The 17,248-nt window shown below is 47.4% G+C and overlaps 1 protein-coding gene across 1 annotated transcript; it reads right to left on the bottom strand.

The window, feature by feature from the left end:
• Nucleotides 1–4,380: 4,380 nt before the first annotated feature.
• On the bottom strand, nt 4,381–12,897 carry LOC139706654 (palmitoyltransferase ZDHHC19-like). Its single transcript, XM_071614889.1, has 8 exons — nt 12,767–12,897; nt 12,297–12,418; nt 11,613–11,752; nt 10,677–10,849; nt 10,145–10,226; nt 6,679–6,764; nt 6,134–6,326; nt 4,381–4,422 (listed from the first exon to the last, which is right to left on the bottom strand). Exons 1-8 carry the CDS (start codon nt 12,895–12,897, stop codon nt 4,381–4,383), a joined length of 969 nt encoding a protein of 322 aa, XP_071470990.1.
• Between the last annotated feature and the right edge of the window lie 4,351 nt (nt 12,898–17,248).

Raw genomic sequence — 17,248 nt, 5'->3', positions numbered from 1 at the left:
AACCCAATCAACAAATGGGCCAAGGACCTGAACAGACACTTCTCAGAGGAGGACATACAATCAATCAACAAGTACATGAAAAAATGCTCACCATGTCTAGCAGTCAGAGAAATGCAAATCAAAACCACCCTAAGATACCATCTCACTCCAGTAAGATTGGCAGCCATTATGAAGTCAAACAACAACAAGTGCTGGCGAGGATGTGGGGAAAAGGGTACACTTGTACATTGCTGGTGGGACTGCAAATTGGTGCAGCCAATTTGGAAAGCAGTATGGAGATTTCTTGGAAAGCTGGGAATGGAGCCACCATTTGACCCAGCTATTCCCCTTCTCAGTCTATTCCCTAAAGACCTAAAAAGAGCATGCTACAGGGACACTGCTACATCAATGTTCATAGCAGCACAATTCACAATAGCAAGACTTTGGAACCAACCTAGATGCCCTTCAATAGACGAATGGATAAAAAAAAAATGTGGCATTTATACACAATGGAGTATTACTCTGCATTAAAAAATGACAAAATCATAGAATTTGCAGGGAAATGGATGGCATTAGAGCAGATTATGCTAAGTGAAGCTAGCCAATCCCTAAAAAACAAATGCCAAATGTCTTCTTTGATATAAGGAGAGTAACTAAGAACAGAGTAGGGACGAAGATCATGAGAAGAAGATTAACATAAAACAGGGATGAGAAGTGGGAGGGAAAGGGAGAGAGAAGGGAAATTGCATGGAAATGGAGACCCTCAGGGTTATACAAAATTACATACAAGAGGATGTGAGGGGAAAGGGAAAAATAATACAAGGGGGAGAAATGAATGACAGTAGAGGGGGTAGAGAGAGAAGACGGGAGGGGAGGGGAGGGGAGGGGGGATAGTAGAGGATAGGAAAGGCAGCAGAACACAACAGACACTAGTATGGCAATATGTAAATCAATGGATGTGTAACTGATGTGATTCTACAATCTGTATATGCGGTAAAAATGGGAGTTCATAACCCACTTGAATCAAAGTGTGAAATATGATATATCAAGAACTATGTAATGTTTTGAACAACCAACAATAAAAAATTTAAAAAAAAAGAAAATGGAAAAAAAAAGATAAAAGTGGGGTGCTCCAATAACTAACAGTGAGAAAATAACCCAAATTTAAATGTAAGGTCTCTGGTGTGGCTCAGTGTAGAGCTCTTGCCTAGCTCACTCAAGGTCAGTAGTTTTCATGCTTATTCATATTACCCCAAAGCAGAAATCTAAACTCTCCAAATCCTTCTATATAATGAAATATATATAATGTGTGTGTGTGTGTGTGTGTGTGTGTGTGTGTGTATACACACATTTTCCCCCAGCACTGGGGGGTTGAGCCCAAGGACATCCTACCACTTGGCTTTATCCCTAGCCCTTCTTATTTTGAGATACAGTCTTGCTAAATTGCAGAGGCTAGCCTAAAGCTGCCTCAGTTCCTGAGTTGCTGGAATTAGTCATGTGTCACCAAACCCAGTTTACAATCCCTTTTCTAGCCAGTCCAGTGGTGCACACCTGCCTTCCAGCACTCAGCACACTGACATAGGAGGTTTGCTTGACCTCAGAAGTTCAAGACTGGCCTGGCCAACATACTGGGAACTCCACCTCAAACAGACAGAAAACCCACAAAACTGATGGTCAATTTTTCTTTCCTTTTCCACGTCTGAGGATTAAATCCAGGGGTGTGTTACCATTGACCTACATCCCCAGGACTCTTTTTATTTATTTATTTATATATACTTAAAACAATTCTTTTTAAGTTACTGATCCTTGACTTGTGATCCTCCTGCCTCAGTCTCTTCAGTAGCTGGGCTTATAGATGGGCACCCCTGTACCCAACTCTATTATCAGTTTTCAAGTATGCAGTAAATTAACTGCAACAACCATATTGACCATTATATCTCCGATACTTACTCATGTTTAACTGAAACTTTGTAATTTCTGAGTAATCTACTACCCTATTAGGACTAACAATAAACAAGTTCCCTTCCTATTTTATGGAATTGTTTCAGGCGAACTTGGTATTTTCCAGGCTGGTGGGTGACTAGGTTGAGTCTCATCCTATATGCCCTGACTTCCCAAGAGGCCCAAGAGGAAAGGTCTGGAGATGCTAGGCTCTCCATCCCAGGTTCTGAGAAACTAATGTGACTCCATTTTTGAGAAACCAGCTTCTACCTCAAGGCCTGTCCAGAGGGAGGGGGCATGACTCTTGTCCTTGGAAACACCCACAGAAGGCTCTTAGGCACATATCCACCCTGCTGAGTTGTTTAACAGAAGGGATCTGCGGCACTAGGTGCCCCTGACTCAGTTATGCTAGGTGAGGACCCATAGGAACCCCCTAGCAACCACCAATCAGCATGAGACAGGAATGATATCTGAAATGACAGGTGACCCCCCAGTAGTTTTGGTGATTGATAACATGATTAGGCCACCCTGCAGTTTGGCATGTACACTCTTGCAACCCCTCCCGGCCTAAACCAATCAGTTCAAATGTATCCACCATTTGAACTCACCAACTACCCTTACCCAACTTGTTGCCGCCAGTGAATGTATTAATCAATGTTAAGAATTGTTTGATTTTCCCGCGATATAAAATGATTTGCTGTGGGATGTTGTGATGCATAGAGTATCCCCCCAAAACCTATAAGTCCTCACTGAACTAAGGGTTGGGACTCACTACTCAGGACCGCTGCTTTGGAAACGGTTGAGAGTCCAGGCTCAAGCCTACAATAAAGACTCTTGTGTAATTGCACCGGATTCGGCTCCTGGAGGTCTATTGGGGTCCCACGAATCTGGCATTACAGTTCTAGGAGCTTGTGGGCACCTGGTAGCCCTGCAGGTGTGGGGGCCATTTCTTGGCTCTTGGCCCTGGGTATGTGGACAGTGGGCCCCATAACTGGGCCCCCTATAACACCCCTTTCCTTATGTATAGGCCAAGGATTAGGTGGGGAATATCTGAGAATCAAGGGCACATTCAGCACAAATAAGAAGGGGGCAAAAATGGAAGGGGGTGCAGCCCAGTTAGGGCCTCTCAACTTGGCAAGGAGTCACAAGACTGGCCCAAGGCTTAGGGTAGAGGGTATGGTAGAGGACATCAAAGGAAGGAATGTTCTATGTCCCACTTAACGCTCAAGAAGCAGTGAGCCTGATCCAAGGGTCTTTCTTAAGGAAATCCTAGGAATCCTAGGCTGGGGGCAGGGGGCGGACACACACAAAATCTTCATCCCAGAGCAGGAAGTCTTTGCCTTTGGAAAGGCCACGTCCTCTTTTGAGAATCTGAGGGAAATTACATCCTTCCCTAGTGGGGAAACTGAGGACCAGATTGTCAAGGAGATGTCTCACATCTAGCTTAGGACTTGGAAGGCCCTTGCCTGAGACTGAGTGAGGCCCTGTGTACCTGAAGGCAGGGAGCCAATGAGTGCAGACCTGAACCAGGAAGGATGGCAGGGGGACAGCCAGCGGGGCTGGAGGAGGCAACATGAACTCCCCAGAGATTGGGGCCTGGCCTTCTCAGCCCCCCGTGGAGCTGGACTCCCTCCAGCACTTCCCCACCCAGGCAGTTCCATGATGCACATCCAGGCCTTGGCCCAGGCTCCTGGACCACCTCTCTCCTCCCTCACCCAGATCCAGTTTATCGGGAGGGCTCTCCTTTGGGAATGAGCTTGGGAGCCTCTGGCTTCCCCACTCGGCCTTTCCCCTGTTGGTCAGCAGGGTTGAGCCATCCCTTCTGCACACACAGGTTCACAGGCACTAAAACCTGGGCACAGGGACTCAAAAAGACTTCCCCCTCCTTCTCTGCCATGTGCCCATGAACTTGGGCTTCCCAGACAGAGGAAGTGAGCAAGAATAAGATTTGAGAAAAGCCTTAAGCCCCAAAGGGACTTGAGCCCAGGGGGATAGATACTGGGACAAGGAAAGGGGATGAGAAGAGTTGGAGTTCCAGCCAGGGCAGGCGGGTGGGGCTGGGCCTGGGCTTCCCAGGACAGGTTGGGGAGGAAAGGAAGAGGGAAGAGCAGTCTTGTGGTGGGACTTTGTAGTCTGGAGAGTTGGAGACACATCCTGCATCGTAGGTCACCCACCTCCTAAAGTTGGTCAGAAAGGATAAGGGGCTGGGTGAACAAACCCCCGAGGATGAGCTCATACCAACACATGTGCATACTCTCTCTCTCTCACACACACACACACCCTAGGGGACATGTATCTGATCCCTTGGGTGACATCCTTTTGCCTCCACCTTTATCACACAAGATGGTTTCACCCAGATACAAGTATGGAAAGAAGCAGTATGGTTTGTGGCTGTCCTGATGCTTCATGTGGCAAGATGATATGGGGTCCTTGATACAAATTCAGAGTGCCCCACAACCACTAATAGTACTCTGGAAATTCTGACATGGTCAGGTCGCCCAACTAGTGGAGAAAATAACCATAAATCATTCCAGCTGCATACATTGCTTGCCTGCTGTGCACCAGATGAAACACCTCACCTCCTCCTCCAACAACCTACTATGAAGGTGATATTATTCCCAGTCCCAAGGTCACACTCTGGAGACTAACATACCCACCGTTTGATGTGCCCCCTGCCCCACACTCTGGGGCCTGCAGACTCAAAAGACCTGAGTCTACCCCAGGGGCAGGACCAGAACCAGCACCTGATGCACCCCAGGAGGAAGGGACCAGGGTGGGACACAGTTGCAGGAGAGATGCAGGATGAATGCCCCCACCCTCCACATCTGGGGAGGAGGCAGCCAGGAGGGGGCTCCAGACTGCCTCAGGCTGGCTCACCTCCCACAAGAGGGCTGGGCAGCGGGCACCCCCTGCAGTCAGACAGGGATGCTGCAGGGCAGGGCTTGTTCCATCCCCAGTGCTAGCTGGGGGTTTTCTCTCCTCTCATCTTCAGCCCTTGCCAGGAAGCCAGCCAGGTCAGTCACTGTGATTATTACTGTTGCCACATTTTAAGGATGAGAGAAATGCTAAGTGTCTTGCTCAAGGTCAACGAGCTAGACAATGTTGGTTCCCAAGCTTGGGTCTCCAGAGAGCAAGGATCTTCCCTTCCAAGAGGGCTTTGTTCCAGCCCCTCAGAGCCTCCCTACACCCCCAGGAAACACTGCTTCTCTAAACCTAGAACAAACAGACAGAGCAGCCATAGGAAGAAGTAAAAACTATTTACAAATGTACAACAGGAATGGAAGTCTTAGCACTCCCAATAGGGGAGTGATTGAGGGCTCAGCTACGAGAGGCCTCCACATGGAGGCTCAGAAGGTGAAATTCAGATGTCCTGGTATCCAGCAGTGTGAATAGGTGAGTGAGAGGCTCGTGGATGGGAGGCCAAGCCTTCTCTGTGGGTTTTTTGCTGCGGCATCGGGCTGATGGAAATCTAAACACATAAGTCAATACATGGGGGTTCTTTCTAGCCTCTACCCTGCAGTTCACAGTCATGGCCCTGGGCCCCGGGAGGCAGGACAAAGGAGAGGGCTGGTACCTCAAGTACTGCAAGGGCCCGTGGGGGGCACCATGGGTTATCTACCCTACTGAACTCCTAATGCTCCACTTCATATGTTTCACATGGGATTTCAAGTACAAATTTCCATTTAAAAAAAAAAAAAAAGAGCCAGGCAGTGGCACATGACTATAATTTTAGTGCCTGGGAGGCTGAGGCAGGAGGATCACAAGTTCAAAGCCAGCCTCAGCAAATTGAGGCACTAAGCAACTTAGTGAGAACCTGTCTCTAAATAAAATACAAAATAGGGCTGGGGATGTGGCTCAGGGGTCGAGTGCCCTGAGTTCAATTCCCTGTCCCCCTCCCCCCCAAAAAAGAATCTCCTTTAAAACATAGATTACTAGTCTCAGTCCTCATTAATAACTGAGGAAACTGAGGCCTAGAAAGGTAAGGGACTGGCCAAGGCCAACTAGCAAATTAGTGGTGCAGTCTTTTCTCTTTGTCTATTCAGCAACACCTGGGAGTGCTCTGAAACCTGGACCCCGCACACTCAGGTCCATAATTCCATTCCTTAAGCTCCATGTGCTTCAGCTTCAGGGCCAGCCTGACCTCAGGGGCCTCCCCCAACACATGTGCGACCCACAGACATCCCTCTCTCAATGCATACCCACTATTCCTCACCTCCTGTAAAGCTGCAGCCTCGCCACTCCCTGGGGGGCCCTGCCTATGTGTTGGAGATGTGGGCCCAGGGAGCTCTGTGGGACGGTGTTGACGGGAATGTTGTGGCGAGAACTGTGTGTGCACTGGGTTCCCTTGCTCAGGGTCCCACTCCGTGCTTTCCTCCTGCTGCATCCAAATAGCTGCAGACATGTACCTGGGGTGCGACAGACCAAATGCAGGGAGTCACTACCCACCTTGGCCTGGTGCCCCTGACCACCCTCACCCTCAGCTTGGAAAGCACAGAGCCCAGGATTCCCAGCCAGGAGTCTCATCCCGGCTGCAGTTCCCCTCTACCCCATTTCTTAGGGCAAGAACCTAGAAGGGCAATGAATAGGGACGTTCCCAGTGGCTCCCAAAGTACCCTGGAGAAAAACCCAAAGGAAAGGACAATGGGTGACAGGGCCTCGGAGCTGGGGTCAGGGACCAGAGAAGAAGACCCAGCTTTATCCCACCCCACTCCCACCAGCCCCAGGTCCACCACTTGAGCCTCCAGTTTACCAACTCACTTGGGTCCCAGTGGCATACAAATGGTCAAATACCAGTTGTTGGCACAGCCCTGGTCGAAGGGGTTGTTGTTCTGGAATGATTTGCCCTGGAGGGAGATGGGGATGGGAAGAGGAGCTCAGAACCAGCAGGACTGGGCAAGGCCATCTCCCAGTGATCCTTCCTAAGTTAGTCAACTAAGCCAGGGCTCAACCCAGGCCTGGAGCAAGATTCTAAGGGCAGGGGAGCCCAAGAATGACCCAGGGCCTCCTGCCTTCCTAGGCTCCTAGGAAGAGTGACCTCCCTCGACCCACTTGTGAGCAGCTCTCCCCAGACAGTGCTGACACTGCACCCCCTTCTCCTGCCTTCTCAGGGCTCCTCATCATCTTGTGCCTCCCTGTGCAAGATCCTTGTTCTGTCTCCATTGGCTACACCTCTCCTCTTACCTCATCCTTCCATATACCCCCCTTTTTTAAAAAATATTTTTTAGTTGTTGATAGACCTTATTATTTTTTTTAATTTGTATGGGGTACTGAGGATCGAACTCAGTGCCTCACACATGCTAGGCAAGTTCTTTGCCACTGAGCTACAACCCCAGCCCCTTTCAGATACCTTTTAAACTCTTCCTTGTGCTGCTCAATTGCTCCAAAGACAATGTCACCACCCCACTCCCACTTCATTTCCCCACCTCTCATTTATTTCTAAAATTATGCCTTAATTGAATTTCACTATCTGGTAGGACAGGGGCAGTGGGGAGGCCCAATCATAGTTTCCTAGTCAAAAATCACATGGTCCAGGAAAATCTGGGCTGAAGGCCTTCAGTACACAAAGCAGTAAAGGTCAAGCTCAAAGTAAAGGCAGACCACAGGGCTGATGAATAAGGGCCAAGCACAGAGTCTCAGGTGGGAGGGGGACCAGATATGGCAGTGGTGGGCTGGTGACTAAAAGGATGGGAGGTGATGAGCAGAGAGGCTCCTTTGTCTGTTCACTGTCTTGGGGTCTGCAGCGTCCCCTCCCCCACTGATGCTGCCCACCAGTCTTCCTGAAAGAGCCATTAGTCAAGTGATTGCCATACTAAAGGAATCCCATGGCAGAAATGCCCACCCCTATCATTCCTATTCAACACTAAAAAGAAAAAGCAATAAAGATACACAGATTGGAAAGAAGGTAATGAAACTGTTCTTCACAGATGACAATTTTCTATGTAGAATGTACAAAAGCCACAAAATGCTGGGGGAGAACTCAGTGGTTGAGCACCTCTGATTCAACCCCTAGTCCTAGAAAAACAACACTAAGGACTCCTGCTCTTGGGAAGATGCTATGAAGAAAATGGAATGACAAGTCACCTATTGCAAGAAGAGATTTGCAAAACCTAGATCTGAATCTCATGTAGAAAACTCTTAAAACTCAATAAGAAAACAACCCGTTTTTTCAAATGGGCAAAAGATTGGAGTAAACGCTTTTTGGGGAGTGGGTACCACGGATTGAATATAGGGGCACTCAACCACTGAACCACATCCCCAGTCCAATTTTTTTGTATTTTATTAGAGACAGGGTCTCACTGAGTTGCTTAGTGCCTCGCTTTGCTGAGGCTGGCTTTGAACTCGGAATCCTCCTGTCTCAGCCTCCCAAGCTGCTGGGATTACAGGTGTGCGCCACTGTGCCCTGCCAGGAGTAAACACTTTACCAAAGACCTACTGATGGCCAAACAGACATGAAAATAGGCTCAACATCATTACTCATTAGGAAAACACAACCTGGAACCTTAATGAAATACTACAACTCATTTAATAAGACAGGTTATGATTAAAAGGCAAAACAAAATAACAAAGGACAGTTTGAGGGGCTGGGGTTGTGGCTCAGTGGTAGAATGCTTGCCTAGTGTGTGTGAGGCACTGAATTCGATTCTTAGCACTGCATATAAATAAATAAAAGGTCAACTGATACCTAAAAGATATTTGAAAAAAAAAGTGTGAAATGTTGGTGAGGATGTGAAGCAACTGGAACTCCCAAACATTGCTGATAGAATTTAGGAACCTTACAGTTGTTTTGGAAGACAAACTTGGCAATTTCCTACAAAGTTCCACACGTGTTTACCTTATGACTCAGCAATGCCACCCCTAAGAATTTATTTAAGAAAAATGAAAACTTATGTTCACATGCCTGTGTATCAATGTTTGGGGCAGCTTTATTTATAACTACCCCAAACTAACTGGGCATAGTGGCCCACACCTGTAATCCCAGAGGCTTGGGAGCCTGAAGCAAGAGGATGGCAAGTTGAAAGTCAGCCTAATCAACTTAGTGATGCACTAAGCAACTTAGTGAGACCCTGTCTCAAAATTAAAAAAAAAAATTAAAGCATAATGGAAGGGGTGCTAGGAATGTGGCTCAGAGATTAAACATCCCCGGCTTCAATTTCTAGTATGAAAAAAAAAAATACTGGCAAAACCTAGATATAATGTAAAAAATCCTTCGTTTGGTGAATGTATAAACAATCTGTAGGGCATCCATACGCTACTACACAGCAATAAAAATAAATAAAATACTGATATGAGCGACAAGATGGATGAATCTCAAATACATTGTGCTAAATAAATAAAGCCAGAGAAAAAAGGCAATGACTCCATTTACATGTGATCCTGGAAAAAAAAGAAAAACCAGAAGGACATAGGGAGAGAGACTGACAACAACAGGTGAATGAAAGGATATTCTGGAGTAAAGAAACTGCCTAAACTTGGTCATGCTGGAGAATGCAGGACAGTATCCATTTGTCAAAATCCCTTATCCTAGACTGAAAGGGTGAATTTTGCAGTTTTAATTTATTCCTCAATAAATGAGTTTTTTTTTTTTAATCCCACCATGGCTCCCAGGTTTCCACTTTGTCAAAACTAAATTTCACACTCCACTTTTAGGAGCTTTTTAATCTTGACTCCCACGGGGTCAACTTCATTGCCCATGCCACCTTGGGTTTGATTTAGAATAGTTTCCTCCTCATTTCCTTAACATCCTACTTTCAGGTTTCTGTGCCTTTTTGCAAAGGTGTGCCTCTCACAGACAACACCCTCCTGTCTTCTACCTTTGCAAAATCACACCTAGGACAGGAAGAGTGGCACGTCCTTCCTCTACAATGCTGGCTGGCCTCGCCAAACTCAGTTTCTTCCAGGCTGCTACACCACTCAGGACCGACCCCCGTCTCAAGCGTTTTCCTAGGCGTCTGCTGGTGTTATACTGATCGCAGGGTTCTTATGAACACAAGCGCAGGATGTACCCATCCCTCAAATAACAGGCTCTCCATGCAATGCACCCAGGAGGGAGAATGACCACTGAGCTCCAGGGGGAGGAAAGATCTGAGCTGCATCTTAAGGGGTGGGTCTGGAAGGACTCAGGAGGCACCATCAGGACCAAGGGCAGTGAAGATCAGCAGAAAGTGCCTGAGGCCCAAAGATGCAAGATGCCTCCGCACCGTCTGGTATTGCAGTACTCGCTTACCTTGCTCACAAACACAGCGTGGACCACCAGGAGCAGAATGACAGGCAGCAGGAGTACCAAGACCGGTACAGCTACTGTGACGCTGTGCGCACACAAGCTAAGAAGAACAGCCAAACTGTTCTCTCCTGGCCCCGCCCATCGACCGACACGCCCTCAGTAGCCCCGCCCCGGCTGCCCCGCCCACCCACTTGTTCCTCCCTGGCCTGGACGGTTAATCCAGCACACCCAAGAGAAACCTCACCCCACCATGCTGTCCTCCCACTTGTCCCTTTTCAACCTTCATTACCCCACTTCTTGGCCTCCCGAGATTCTTAACTCCATAATCCATCCTACCGGGCCCATCTACCTGACCCCACTCGCCTTCAACCTGTCCTTCACAGGTCCTCCCAAGTGGCTTCTCCCTTTAGCCCTGCTCACACCTCAGCCCTGCCCTCAGTTAACCCCGCCTCTTGGCTGTCCTGCCCCTTGGCTGTCCGCCCCTCCCCACAACCCATTCTCTTCCCAGTATGGGCCCTTGGGACTGTGTGGATACGCCATGGCTGAGTCCAGCGACCAGGGCATGTGTCTTGTACGAATGAGGAAAAGTGAAACGGTAGCCAGAACAACAACCAGATAAAGGCACAGGGACACCACCAGCAGCGCGAATACGCGGAAATTTCTTTCACCGACACAATTGTTTACCCACAGGCAGTGGTGATCAAAGTCCTAGGGGAGAGAAGGCAGACCTTGAGGGTCTATTTGGCTTAGCCCAACACCCCCAAATCTTGAGGCCCCCCCCGCAACCCAGCCCCTAGACCTCCTGCTCTTGGCCATGCACATGAGCCCCCATCTCCAGGGTGAAACCAGCACGTCCATGGATAGAACACAGTTAGGACGCCATGGCTCATCAGGTCATTTGTCATGAGTGAGGTCTTTAGAGACAAGTCCTGCCTGGTGTCACTTTGAGCAGGATACAGAAAAACTCTGAAGCTGTATTTTTTCAGATACTGGGTAAGGATGAGAAGAATTCCTTGCCCAGCCAGCCTTCTGTACTTGGAAACCCGTGCAGGATGTGCACATGAGAGAAGAGCACTCAGAACCCAGGAAACCCTCAATTGGACACCCAGAGGTGGACAGGCAAAGGTACCCAGAACGGGGCAGCAGCTGGCCTAAAGTTATGGGTATCTAGTATCAGCAAGCTAGGGGTTGGGACAGTCACTGCCTTTCCTCCCCTTGACTCCACCAGGCTTAGCACAGATGGTGCCCTTTGCATGTTAGCACCTGTGCAAGCAAGGCGAGCCTTTCAGGACAGGTGCAAAACTGGAGGCAATAACATATATAAGTGACCAAGAGTGGGTGAGAGCCACTTGTAGCAGTGTGGGAAGATGGTCTCATACCCACCCCTGGACCACATATGATGTGAGGTTCCTGGTCCTGGCCAGGTGCCCTGGGATGGGTTGGTGAGTGGTCAGGAAGGAGGAGTACTTACCTCCACACAGATATTACAGAAGGAACAGTGGTGGGTCCTGGGTGGACGATGGAAAGAACACTTGGAGCACCACTGCAGGCGGAAGTCCATATTGTTCACTCGTGCTATGTATTGAATGTTGGGGTCCTCTTCTAAGGAGCCTGGCAGGGGAAGAGATTTGGGCAGTGGCAGGAGGTCCTTCCACCACTCTACTGCTTGGAGCAGCCCCATAGCATCACTGGGCATCAAGAAGGTGGGTAGGAGGTGGGCAGGGGAATCCCGGTCCCCATTGAGCAAGCTGACCACTCAGATGGGTGGGCAGTCAAAGAGAAAGGGCTGTCCAACCACAGGAGCTCTACATGGAGCTCCCCCTTTGGAATAGTGATCAGTGCTTGAAGTGGTGTGTAAAATGGGAAAGAGGAGGAGTGAACTGCGTGGTTTGGAAGAGCCTGCTGGCCTCTCTTGCCAGCCTGCCCAGTCCTCCCTTCTAAAGCAGCTGGAAAACCTCCAGGATTCTGTTTTTTCACACTTCAGTGGCTTGGGAAATGAAGTGCCAGGGCCCAAGTAATGATGACATGGAGGGAAGGGATCCTGAGGCCACGGGGGCGGGGGTGGGGTTGAGCGGGGGTTAGCACTTTTGAAATCACCCCTATAGGCATCAGCCCTTGGGGTAGCACCTCCTTCTCCAGGGGTCTGAGGCCTTACCTCTGTGTAAAATGCCTGGGTCTGACCCGTTGAGGAAAATGAGGCTGCAGAAGGACACTAGAAAGAGTAGGCCCGAAACCACAGCAAATTCCCACTGCCCATGCTGAGCCAACCACCGGCACCTGAAACCAGAGCCAGACTCAGACCTAGTCTGGGGAAACCCAGAGCTCCCCACAAGGCCTAGTTCACCTGAGGTAGGACTCACTCGCCTTAAGGACAGATCTAAATATCCAGGTTAGAGACAGACCATGGAGACTCCACCAAATGCCACTAGCATTACCAGTCTCTCACAGTTCCCTAAATGCGTCAGGCACTCCAGACCTCTGTGCTTGCACATTGGGCTCCCTGTAACTCTATATCCTCCTTCTCCTGCTGACCCTCTCTCTCCACTTCCCTCCCTGCCTCTGTACTGTCGTTGTCTATTTTCTCTTCTGTGTCTAAGACACTGACACCTTCCATGGGAGACTCACGGGAAGCCGAAAAAGATGCCACTTATTGTAATAAGAAACATTGCACTAAAAGCTGCAAACAGGCTTGGTTTCAGCCATGAGGATTCGATCGGAGGTTCATTTGGGGGAGTGATACTCTGTGAAGAGATCATGGCTAGACCACCTAGTCTCACAGACTGAAGCCACCAACAAACTCTTCTGGGTTGGCACCCAGACTGCCATGACAACAGAAGTGACATCACAGAGGTTCTGGAATGGGGGCTCTGGCTGCTTCCAGTGACTTCTGAGATCAACCTTCCCCCACCCCCACATATGCACATGTTGTAGACTGGGACATCCTGCTCTTATGATGGTAGCTTTGTTGGAGCTTGTGATGATGTGATGTGGTTTGTCCCCAAAGGTTCAAAGGCTGGAGGGTTGGTCCTCAGTGATGAGGTGGTAGAACCTGAAAGAGGTGGGCCTAGTGGGAGGTAACTCAGTCACTCTGCAAGATGCCCTCTCAAGGGAGTAATGGACTTCTCATGGGCCCCCATTTGCTCCTGTGAGAGGGGGTTGTTATAAAAAGAGCCAGATTGGTCCCTCCCTGTTTTCTGGCCATGCATTCTGTACTCCTTGTATGTCCTCCCACCATGATGCCATTCACCATGTTGTGAACACCCTCACCAGAGATCACTTGCAGGAGCTGCCAAATCTTGGATTCTGAGTTAAATAAACCTTACCTCCTTACAAATTATCTGTTCTCGGGTATTTTGTTAGAGCAACAGAAAGCAGGCTAATACAGAGGCCATAAAATACGTGAAGATGGCATGGGGAGAAGTTTGGTGATGGTTATTCCCCTTTCAGGCCCAGTGCTAATTGGAGTCAACAGTGCTCATTGCTCATCCTAGCTCCACTTCTTCCTTTTTGTTGTAACAGAGCTCCAGTTTGGGGAAGGAGGTAGAAATCTACCAACTAAATATCTTCCCAGTTTCCCTCACTTCCATGGTGGGCTTTATGACGTAATTCTCTCTCAAAATGAGCTGGGGATGTGACTCAATGGTTAAATAATCCTAGGTTCAATCCCTGATGATGATGATAATAAAAATAATAATAATAATTTGTACATATTTATGGCATACAACATATTTTGAAACATGTATACATTGAAGAATGTCTGAGTCAAGTTTTTTAACATATACATTACTTCATATTATTTGTGGTGAGAACCCTTAAAATCTACTCTTTGAGTCATTTTTAGTGTAGATAACATTATCAACTGTACTCATTCTGTTGTATGTTATTAACTGTAGTCATTATATTGCACAATAGATCCCTTAAACTCATCCCTCTCATCTAAGTGTAATTTGGCCTCCTGGGACCAGCATCTCCCCCATCCCCTGCCCAGCCACTCCTGGGACCCTGGCAGTCACCATTCTGCTCTCTGTTTCTATGAGTTCAACTTTTATAGATTCCACATGTAGGTGAGATCATGTGATTGTTGCCCTGTGCGTGGCTATTTCCCTCAATAAAATGTCCTTTGGCCTCATTCATTTGTCATAAATGACAGGATATCCTTATTTTTTTAAAGACTAAAGAGTATCCCCTTATATTTCTAAACCACATTTTCTGTATCCATCCATCCACAGATTGGCTGGACCATACGGTAGGTTTTTGTTGTTGTTGTTTTTTATGGTGCTGGGGATTGAACCCAGGGCCTTGTCCATGCAAGGCAAGCACTGTACCAACTGAGCTCTATTTTTAATTTTTATTTTTAAAGAGAGAGAGAGAGAGAGAGAGAGAGAGAGAGAGAGAGAGAGAAGGAGTGAGAGAGAATTTTTTAATATTTATTTATTTATTTTAGTTTTCAGCGGGCACAACATCTTTGTTTGTATGTGGTGCTGAGGATCGAACCTGGGCTGCACGCATGCCAGGCAAGCGCGCTACCACTTGAGCCACATCCCCAGCCCCTCTATTTTTTTTTTAATTTTAATATTTATTTATTTGTTTTAGTTTTCAGCAGACACAACATCCTTGTTTGTATGTGGTGCTGAGGATCGAACCTGGGCTGCACGCATGCCAGGCAAGCGCGCTACCACTTGAGCCACAAACCCAGCCCCATCTATTTTTAATTTTTAAAGAAACTTCCCATACTGATTTCCATAATGACTGTACTAATTTACATTCCCCCAAACATAGTACAAGAATTCTAGTTTCTCCACATCCTGACCAGTACTTAATATCTTTTGTCTTTCTTTTTCTTTTATTTATAATGGGGGTTGAACCCAGGGGGACTTTACCCCTGATAGCCATCTGGAGACCTTTTTACTTTTTATTTTGAGATCAGGTCTCACTAAGTTGCTGAGGTTTACCTTGAATTTATAATCCTCCTGCCTTAGCCTCCTGAGTTACTGGGATGAAGGCATGTGCCACTGGTTCTTTTGTCTTTTTGATAATAGCCATTCTAATAGGTGTGAGAGGGTATCCCATTATGATTTTAATGTGCATTTCTCTAATGATTAGTGATGTTGAATATTTTTTTCAGATTTCTCTTGGTCAGTTGTGTTTCTACTGAGAATGAAGTGATGTTTGGGTCACAGTCTACCTCCAAATTTTATGTCAATTTCTGTTGTAGCACAAGAAGAAGGGATGACATGCATTGGGTCATGGAAAAAGGTCAGGAGTGGTACTAGAATCATAACTACCAGGTCTATTGAGCTTTGCAGCAGACCATACTAGCCTTAGGGTTTCTTTTTTTGTTTGGTATTTTTAATTAGGTATATATGACAGCACCATGCATTTTAATTCATTGTACACAACTGTAGCACAAATTTACATTTCTATGGTTGTACCCAATGTAGTGTCACACCATATGTGCATTCATTCATGTACCTAGGGTAATGATGTCCATCTCATTCCACCATCTTTCCTACCCCCATGCCCCCTCCTCACATCTGCCTCCCCTTTGCCCCATCAAAGTTCCTCCATTTTTCCTTATCAGAGAGAACATTCAGCCTTTGGATTTTGGGGATTGGCTTACTTCATTTAGCATGATATTCTCTATCTCTATTCATTTACCTGCACATAATTTTATTCTCTTTTAATGCTGAGTAATATTCCATTAGGTACATAGACCACAGTTTCTCTATCCATTCATCTATTGACGGGCATCCAGGCTGTTTCCACAGTTTAGCTATTGTGAATTGAGCTGCTATAAACATTGATGTGGCTGTGTCTCTGTAATATGCTGATTTTAAGTCCTTTGGGTATAGACCTAGGAGAGGGATAGCTGGGTCAAATGGTGGTTCTATTCCAAGTTTTCTAAGGAATCTCCATACTGCTTTCCAGATTGGGTTGCACCAATTTGCACTCCCACCAGCAGTGTATGAGTGTACCTTTTCCCCCACATCCTCATCAACATTTATTGTGGTCTGTATTCAGCACACAGGGCACTTTCTGGTGTAGCCACTGTTCTATGTGGTTTACATGAATTAACCCACAATTCCCTGTTTTACAGATAGGGAAGTTGACTGACCAGGGGCTAAGTAGCTACCCATGGTCTCCCTGCCGGACAGTTGTAGAGCTGTGATTTGGACTTATGAGGTCTGGCTCCAGAGTCCTTGCCACCAACCACCAAGCAAGGGACTCCAGGAGGAGTTGCAGTCAGGGGGCAGAGTAGAAAGGGAGTGAAGTTGGAGCATGGGATCAGTGCCTGAGATGGGTGCTGCCAATAATGGAAAGGAGCCCTGATTGGTGAATCCCAGAGGGCAGACCACATTTAGGTCCCTTGAGAATAGTGATCCTGGACATGGAGGGCCTCACTCTGAGCAGAGGAGGAAGGGTGATAGCCTATGGCCTGAACTGGGGCTAGAAGAACCACAGGATGGAGGAAGGGAACAGGCTGCCAGGCAAACTCAATGATGATACTAGAAGCTGGAGAGAGGGGAAGACAGGCAGACCACAGGGCTGAGGAATAAGGGCCAAGCACAGGAGTCACAGGGGGGAGGGAACCACATATGGCAGTAGTGGGTGCTGACTAAAAGGATGGGAGGTGATGAGCAGACAGGCTCCTCTGTCTGTTCAGCCATTTCACGGTCTGCAGCTCCCTCCTCTCCCACTGATGCTGCCCACCAGTCTTCCTGAAAGAGCCTTTAGTCAAGCGGTTGCCATACTAAAGGAATCCCAGGGCAGAGATGCCCACTCCTATCATTCCTAGTCAACACTAAAAAGAAAAAGAAATAAAAACACACATGTTGGAAAGAAGGAAATAAAACTGTTCCTCACAGAGGACATGATTTTCCAAGTAGAATAAATAACAACACTCAGTGGCAGAGCACCCCGATTCAATCCCCAGAACTGGAAAAACAACACCACTAAGAACTTCTGTTCTTCAGAAGATGCTATGAAGAAAATTGAATGAAAAGCCACAGATTGCAAGAAAAGATTTGCAAAACATGGATCTGAACCCAGTGTACAGAACTCTTATAACTCAGTAAAGAAAGAAAACAACATTTTTTTAAAAGAGAA

Source organism: Marmota flaviventris, chromosome 8 (genome assembly GCF_047511675.1).
Source record: "Marmota flaviventris isolate mMarFla1 chromosome 8, mMarFla1.hap1, whole genome shotgun sequence".
NCBI classification, from domain to species: Eukaryota; Metazoa; Chordata; class Mammalia; order Rodentia; family Sciuridae; genus Marmota; species Marmota flaviventris.
This window is presented reverse-complemented; position numbering and strand designations above follow the sequence as displayed.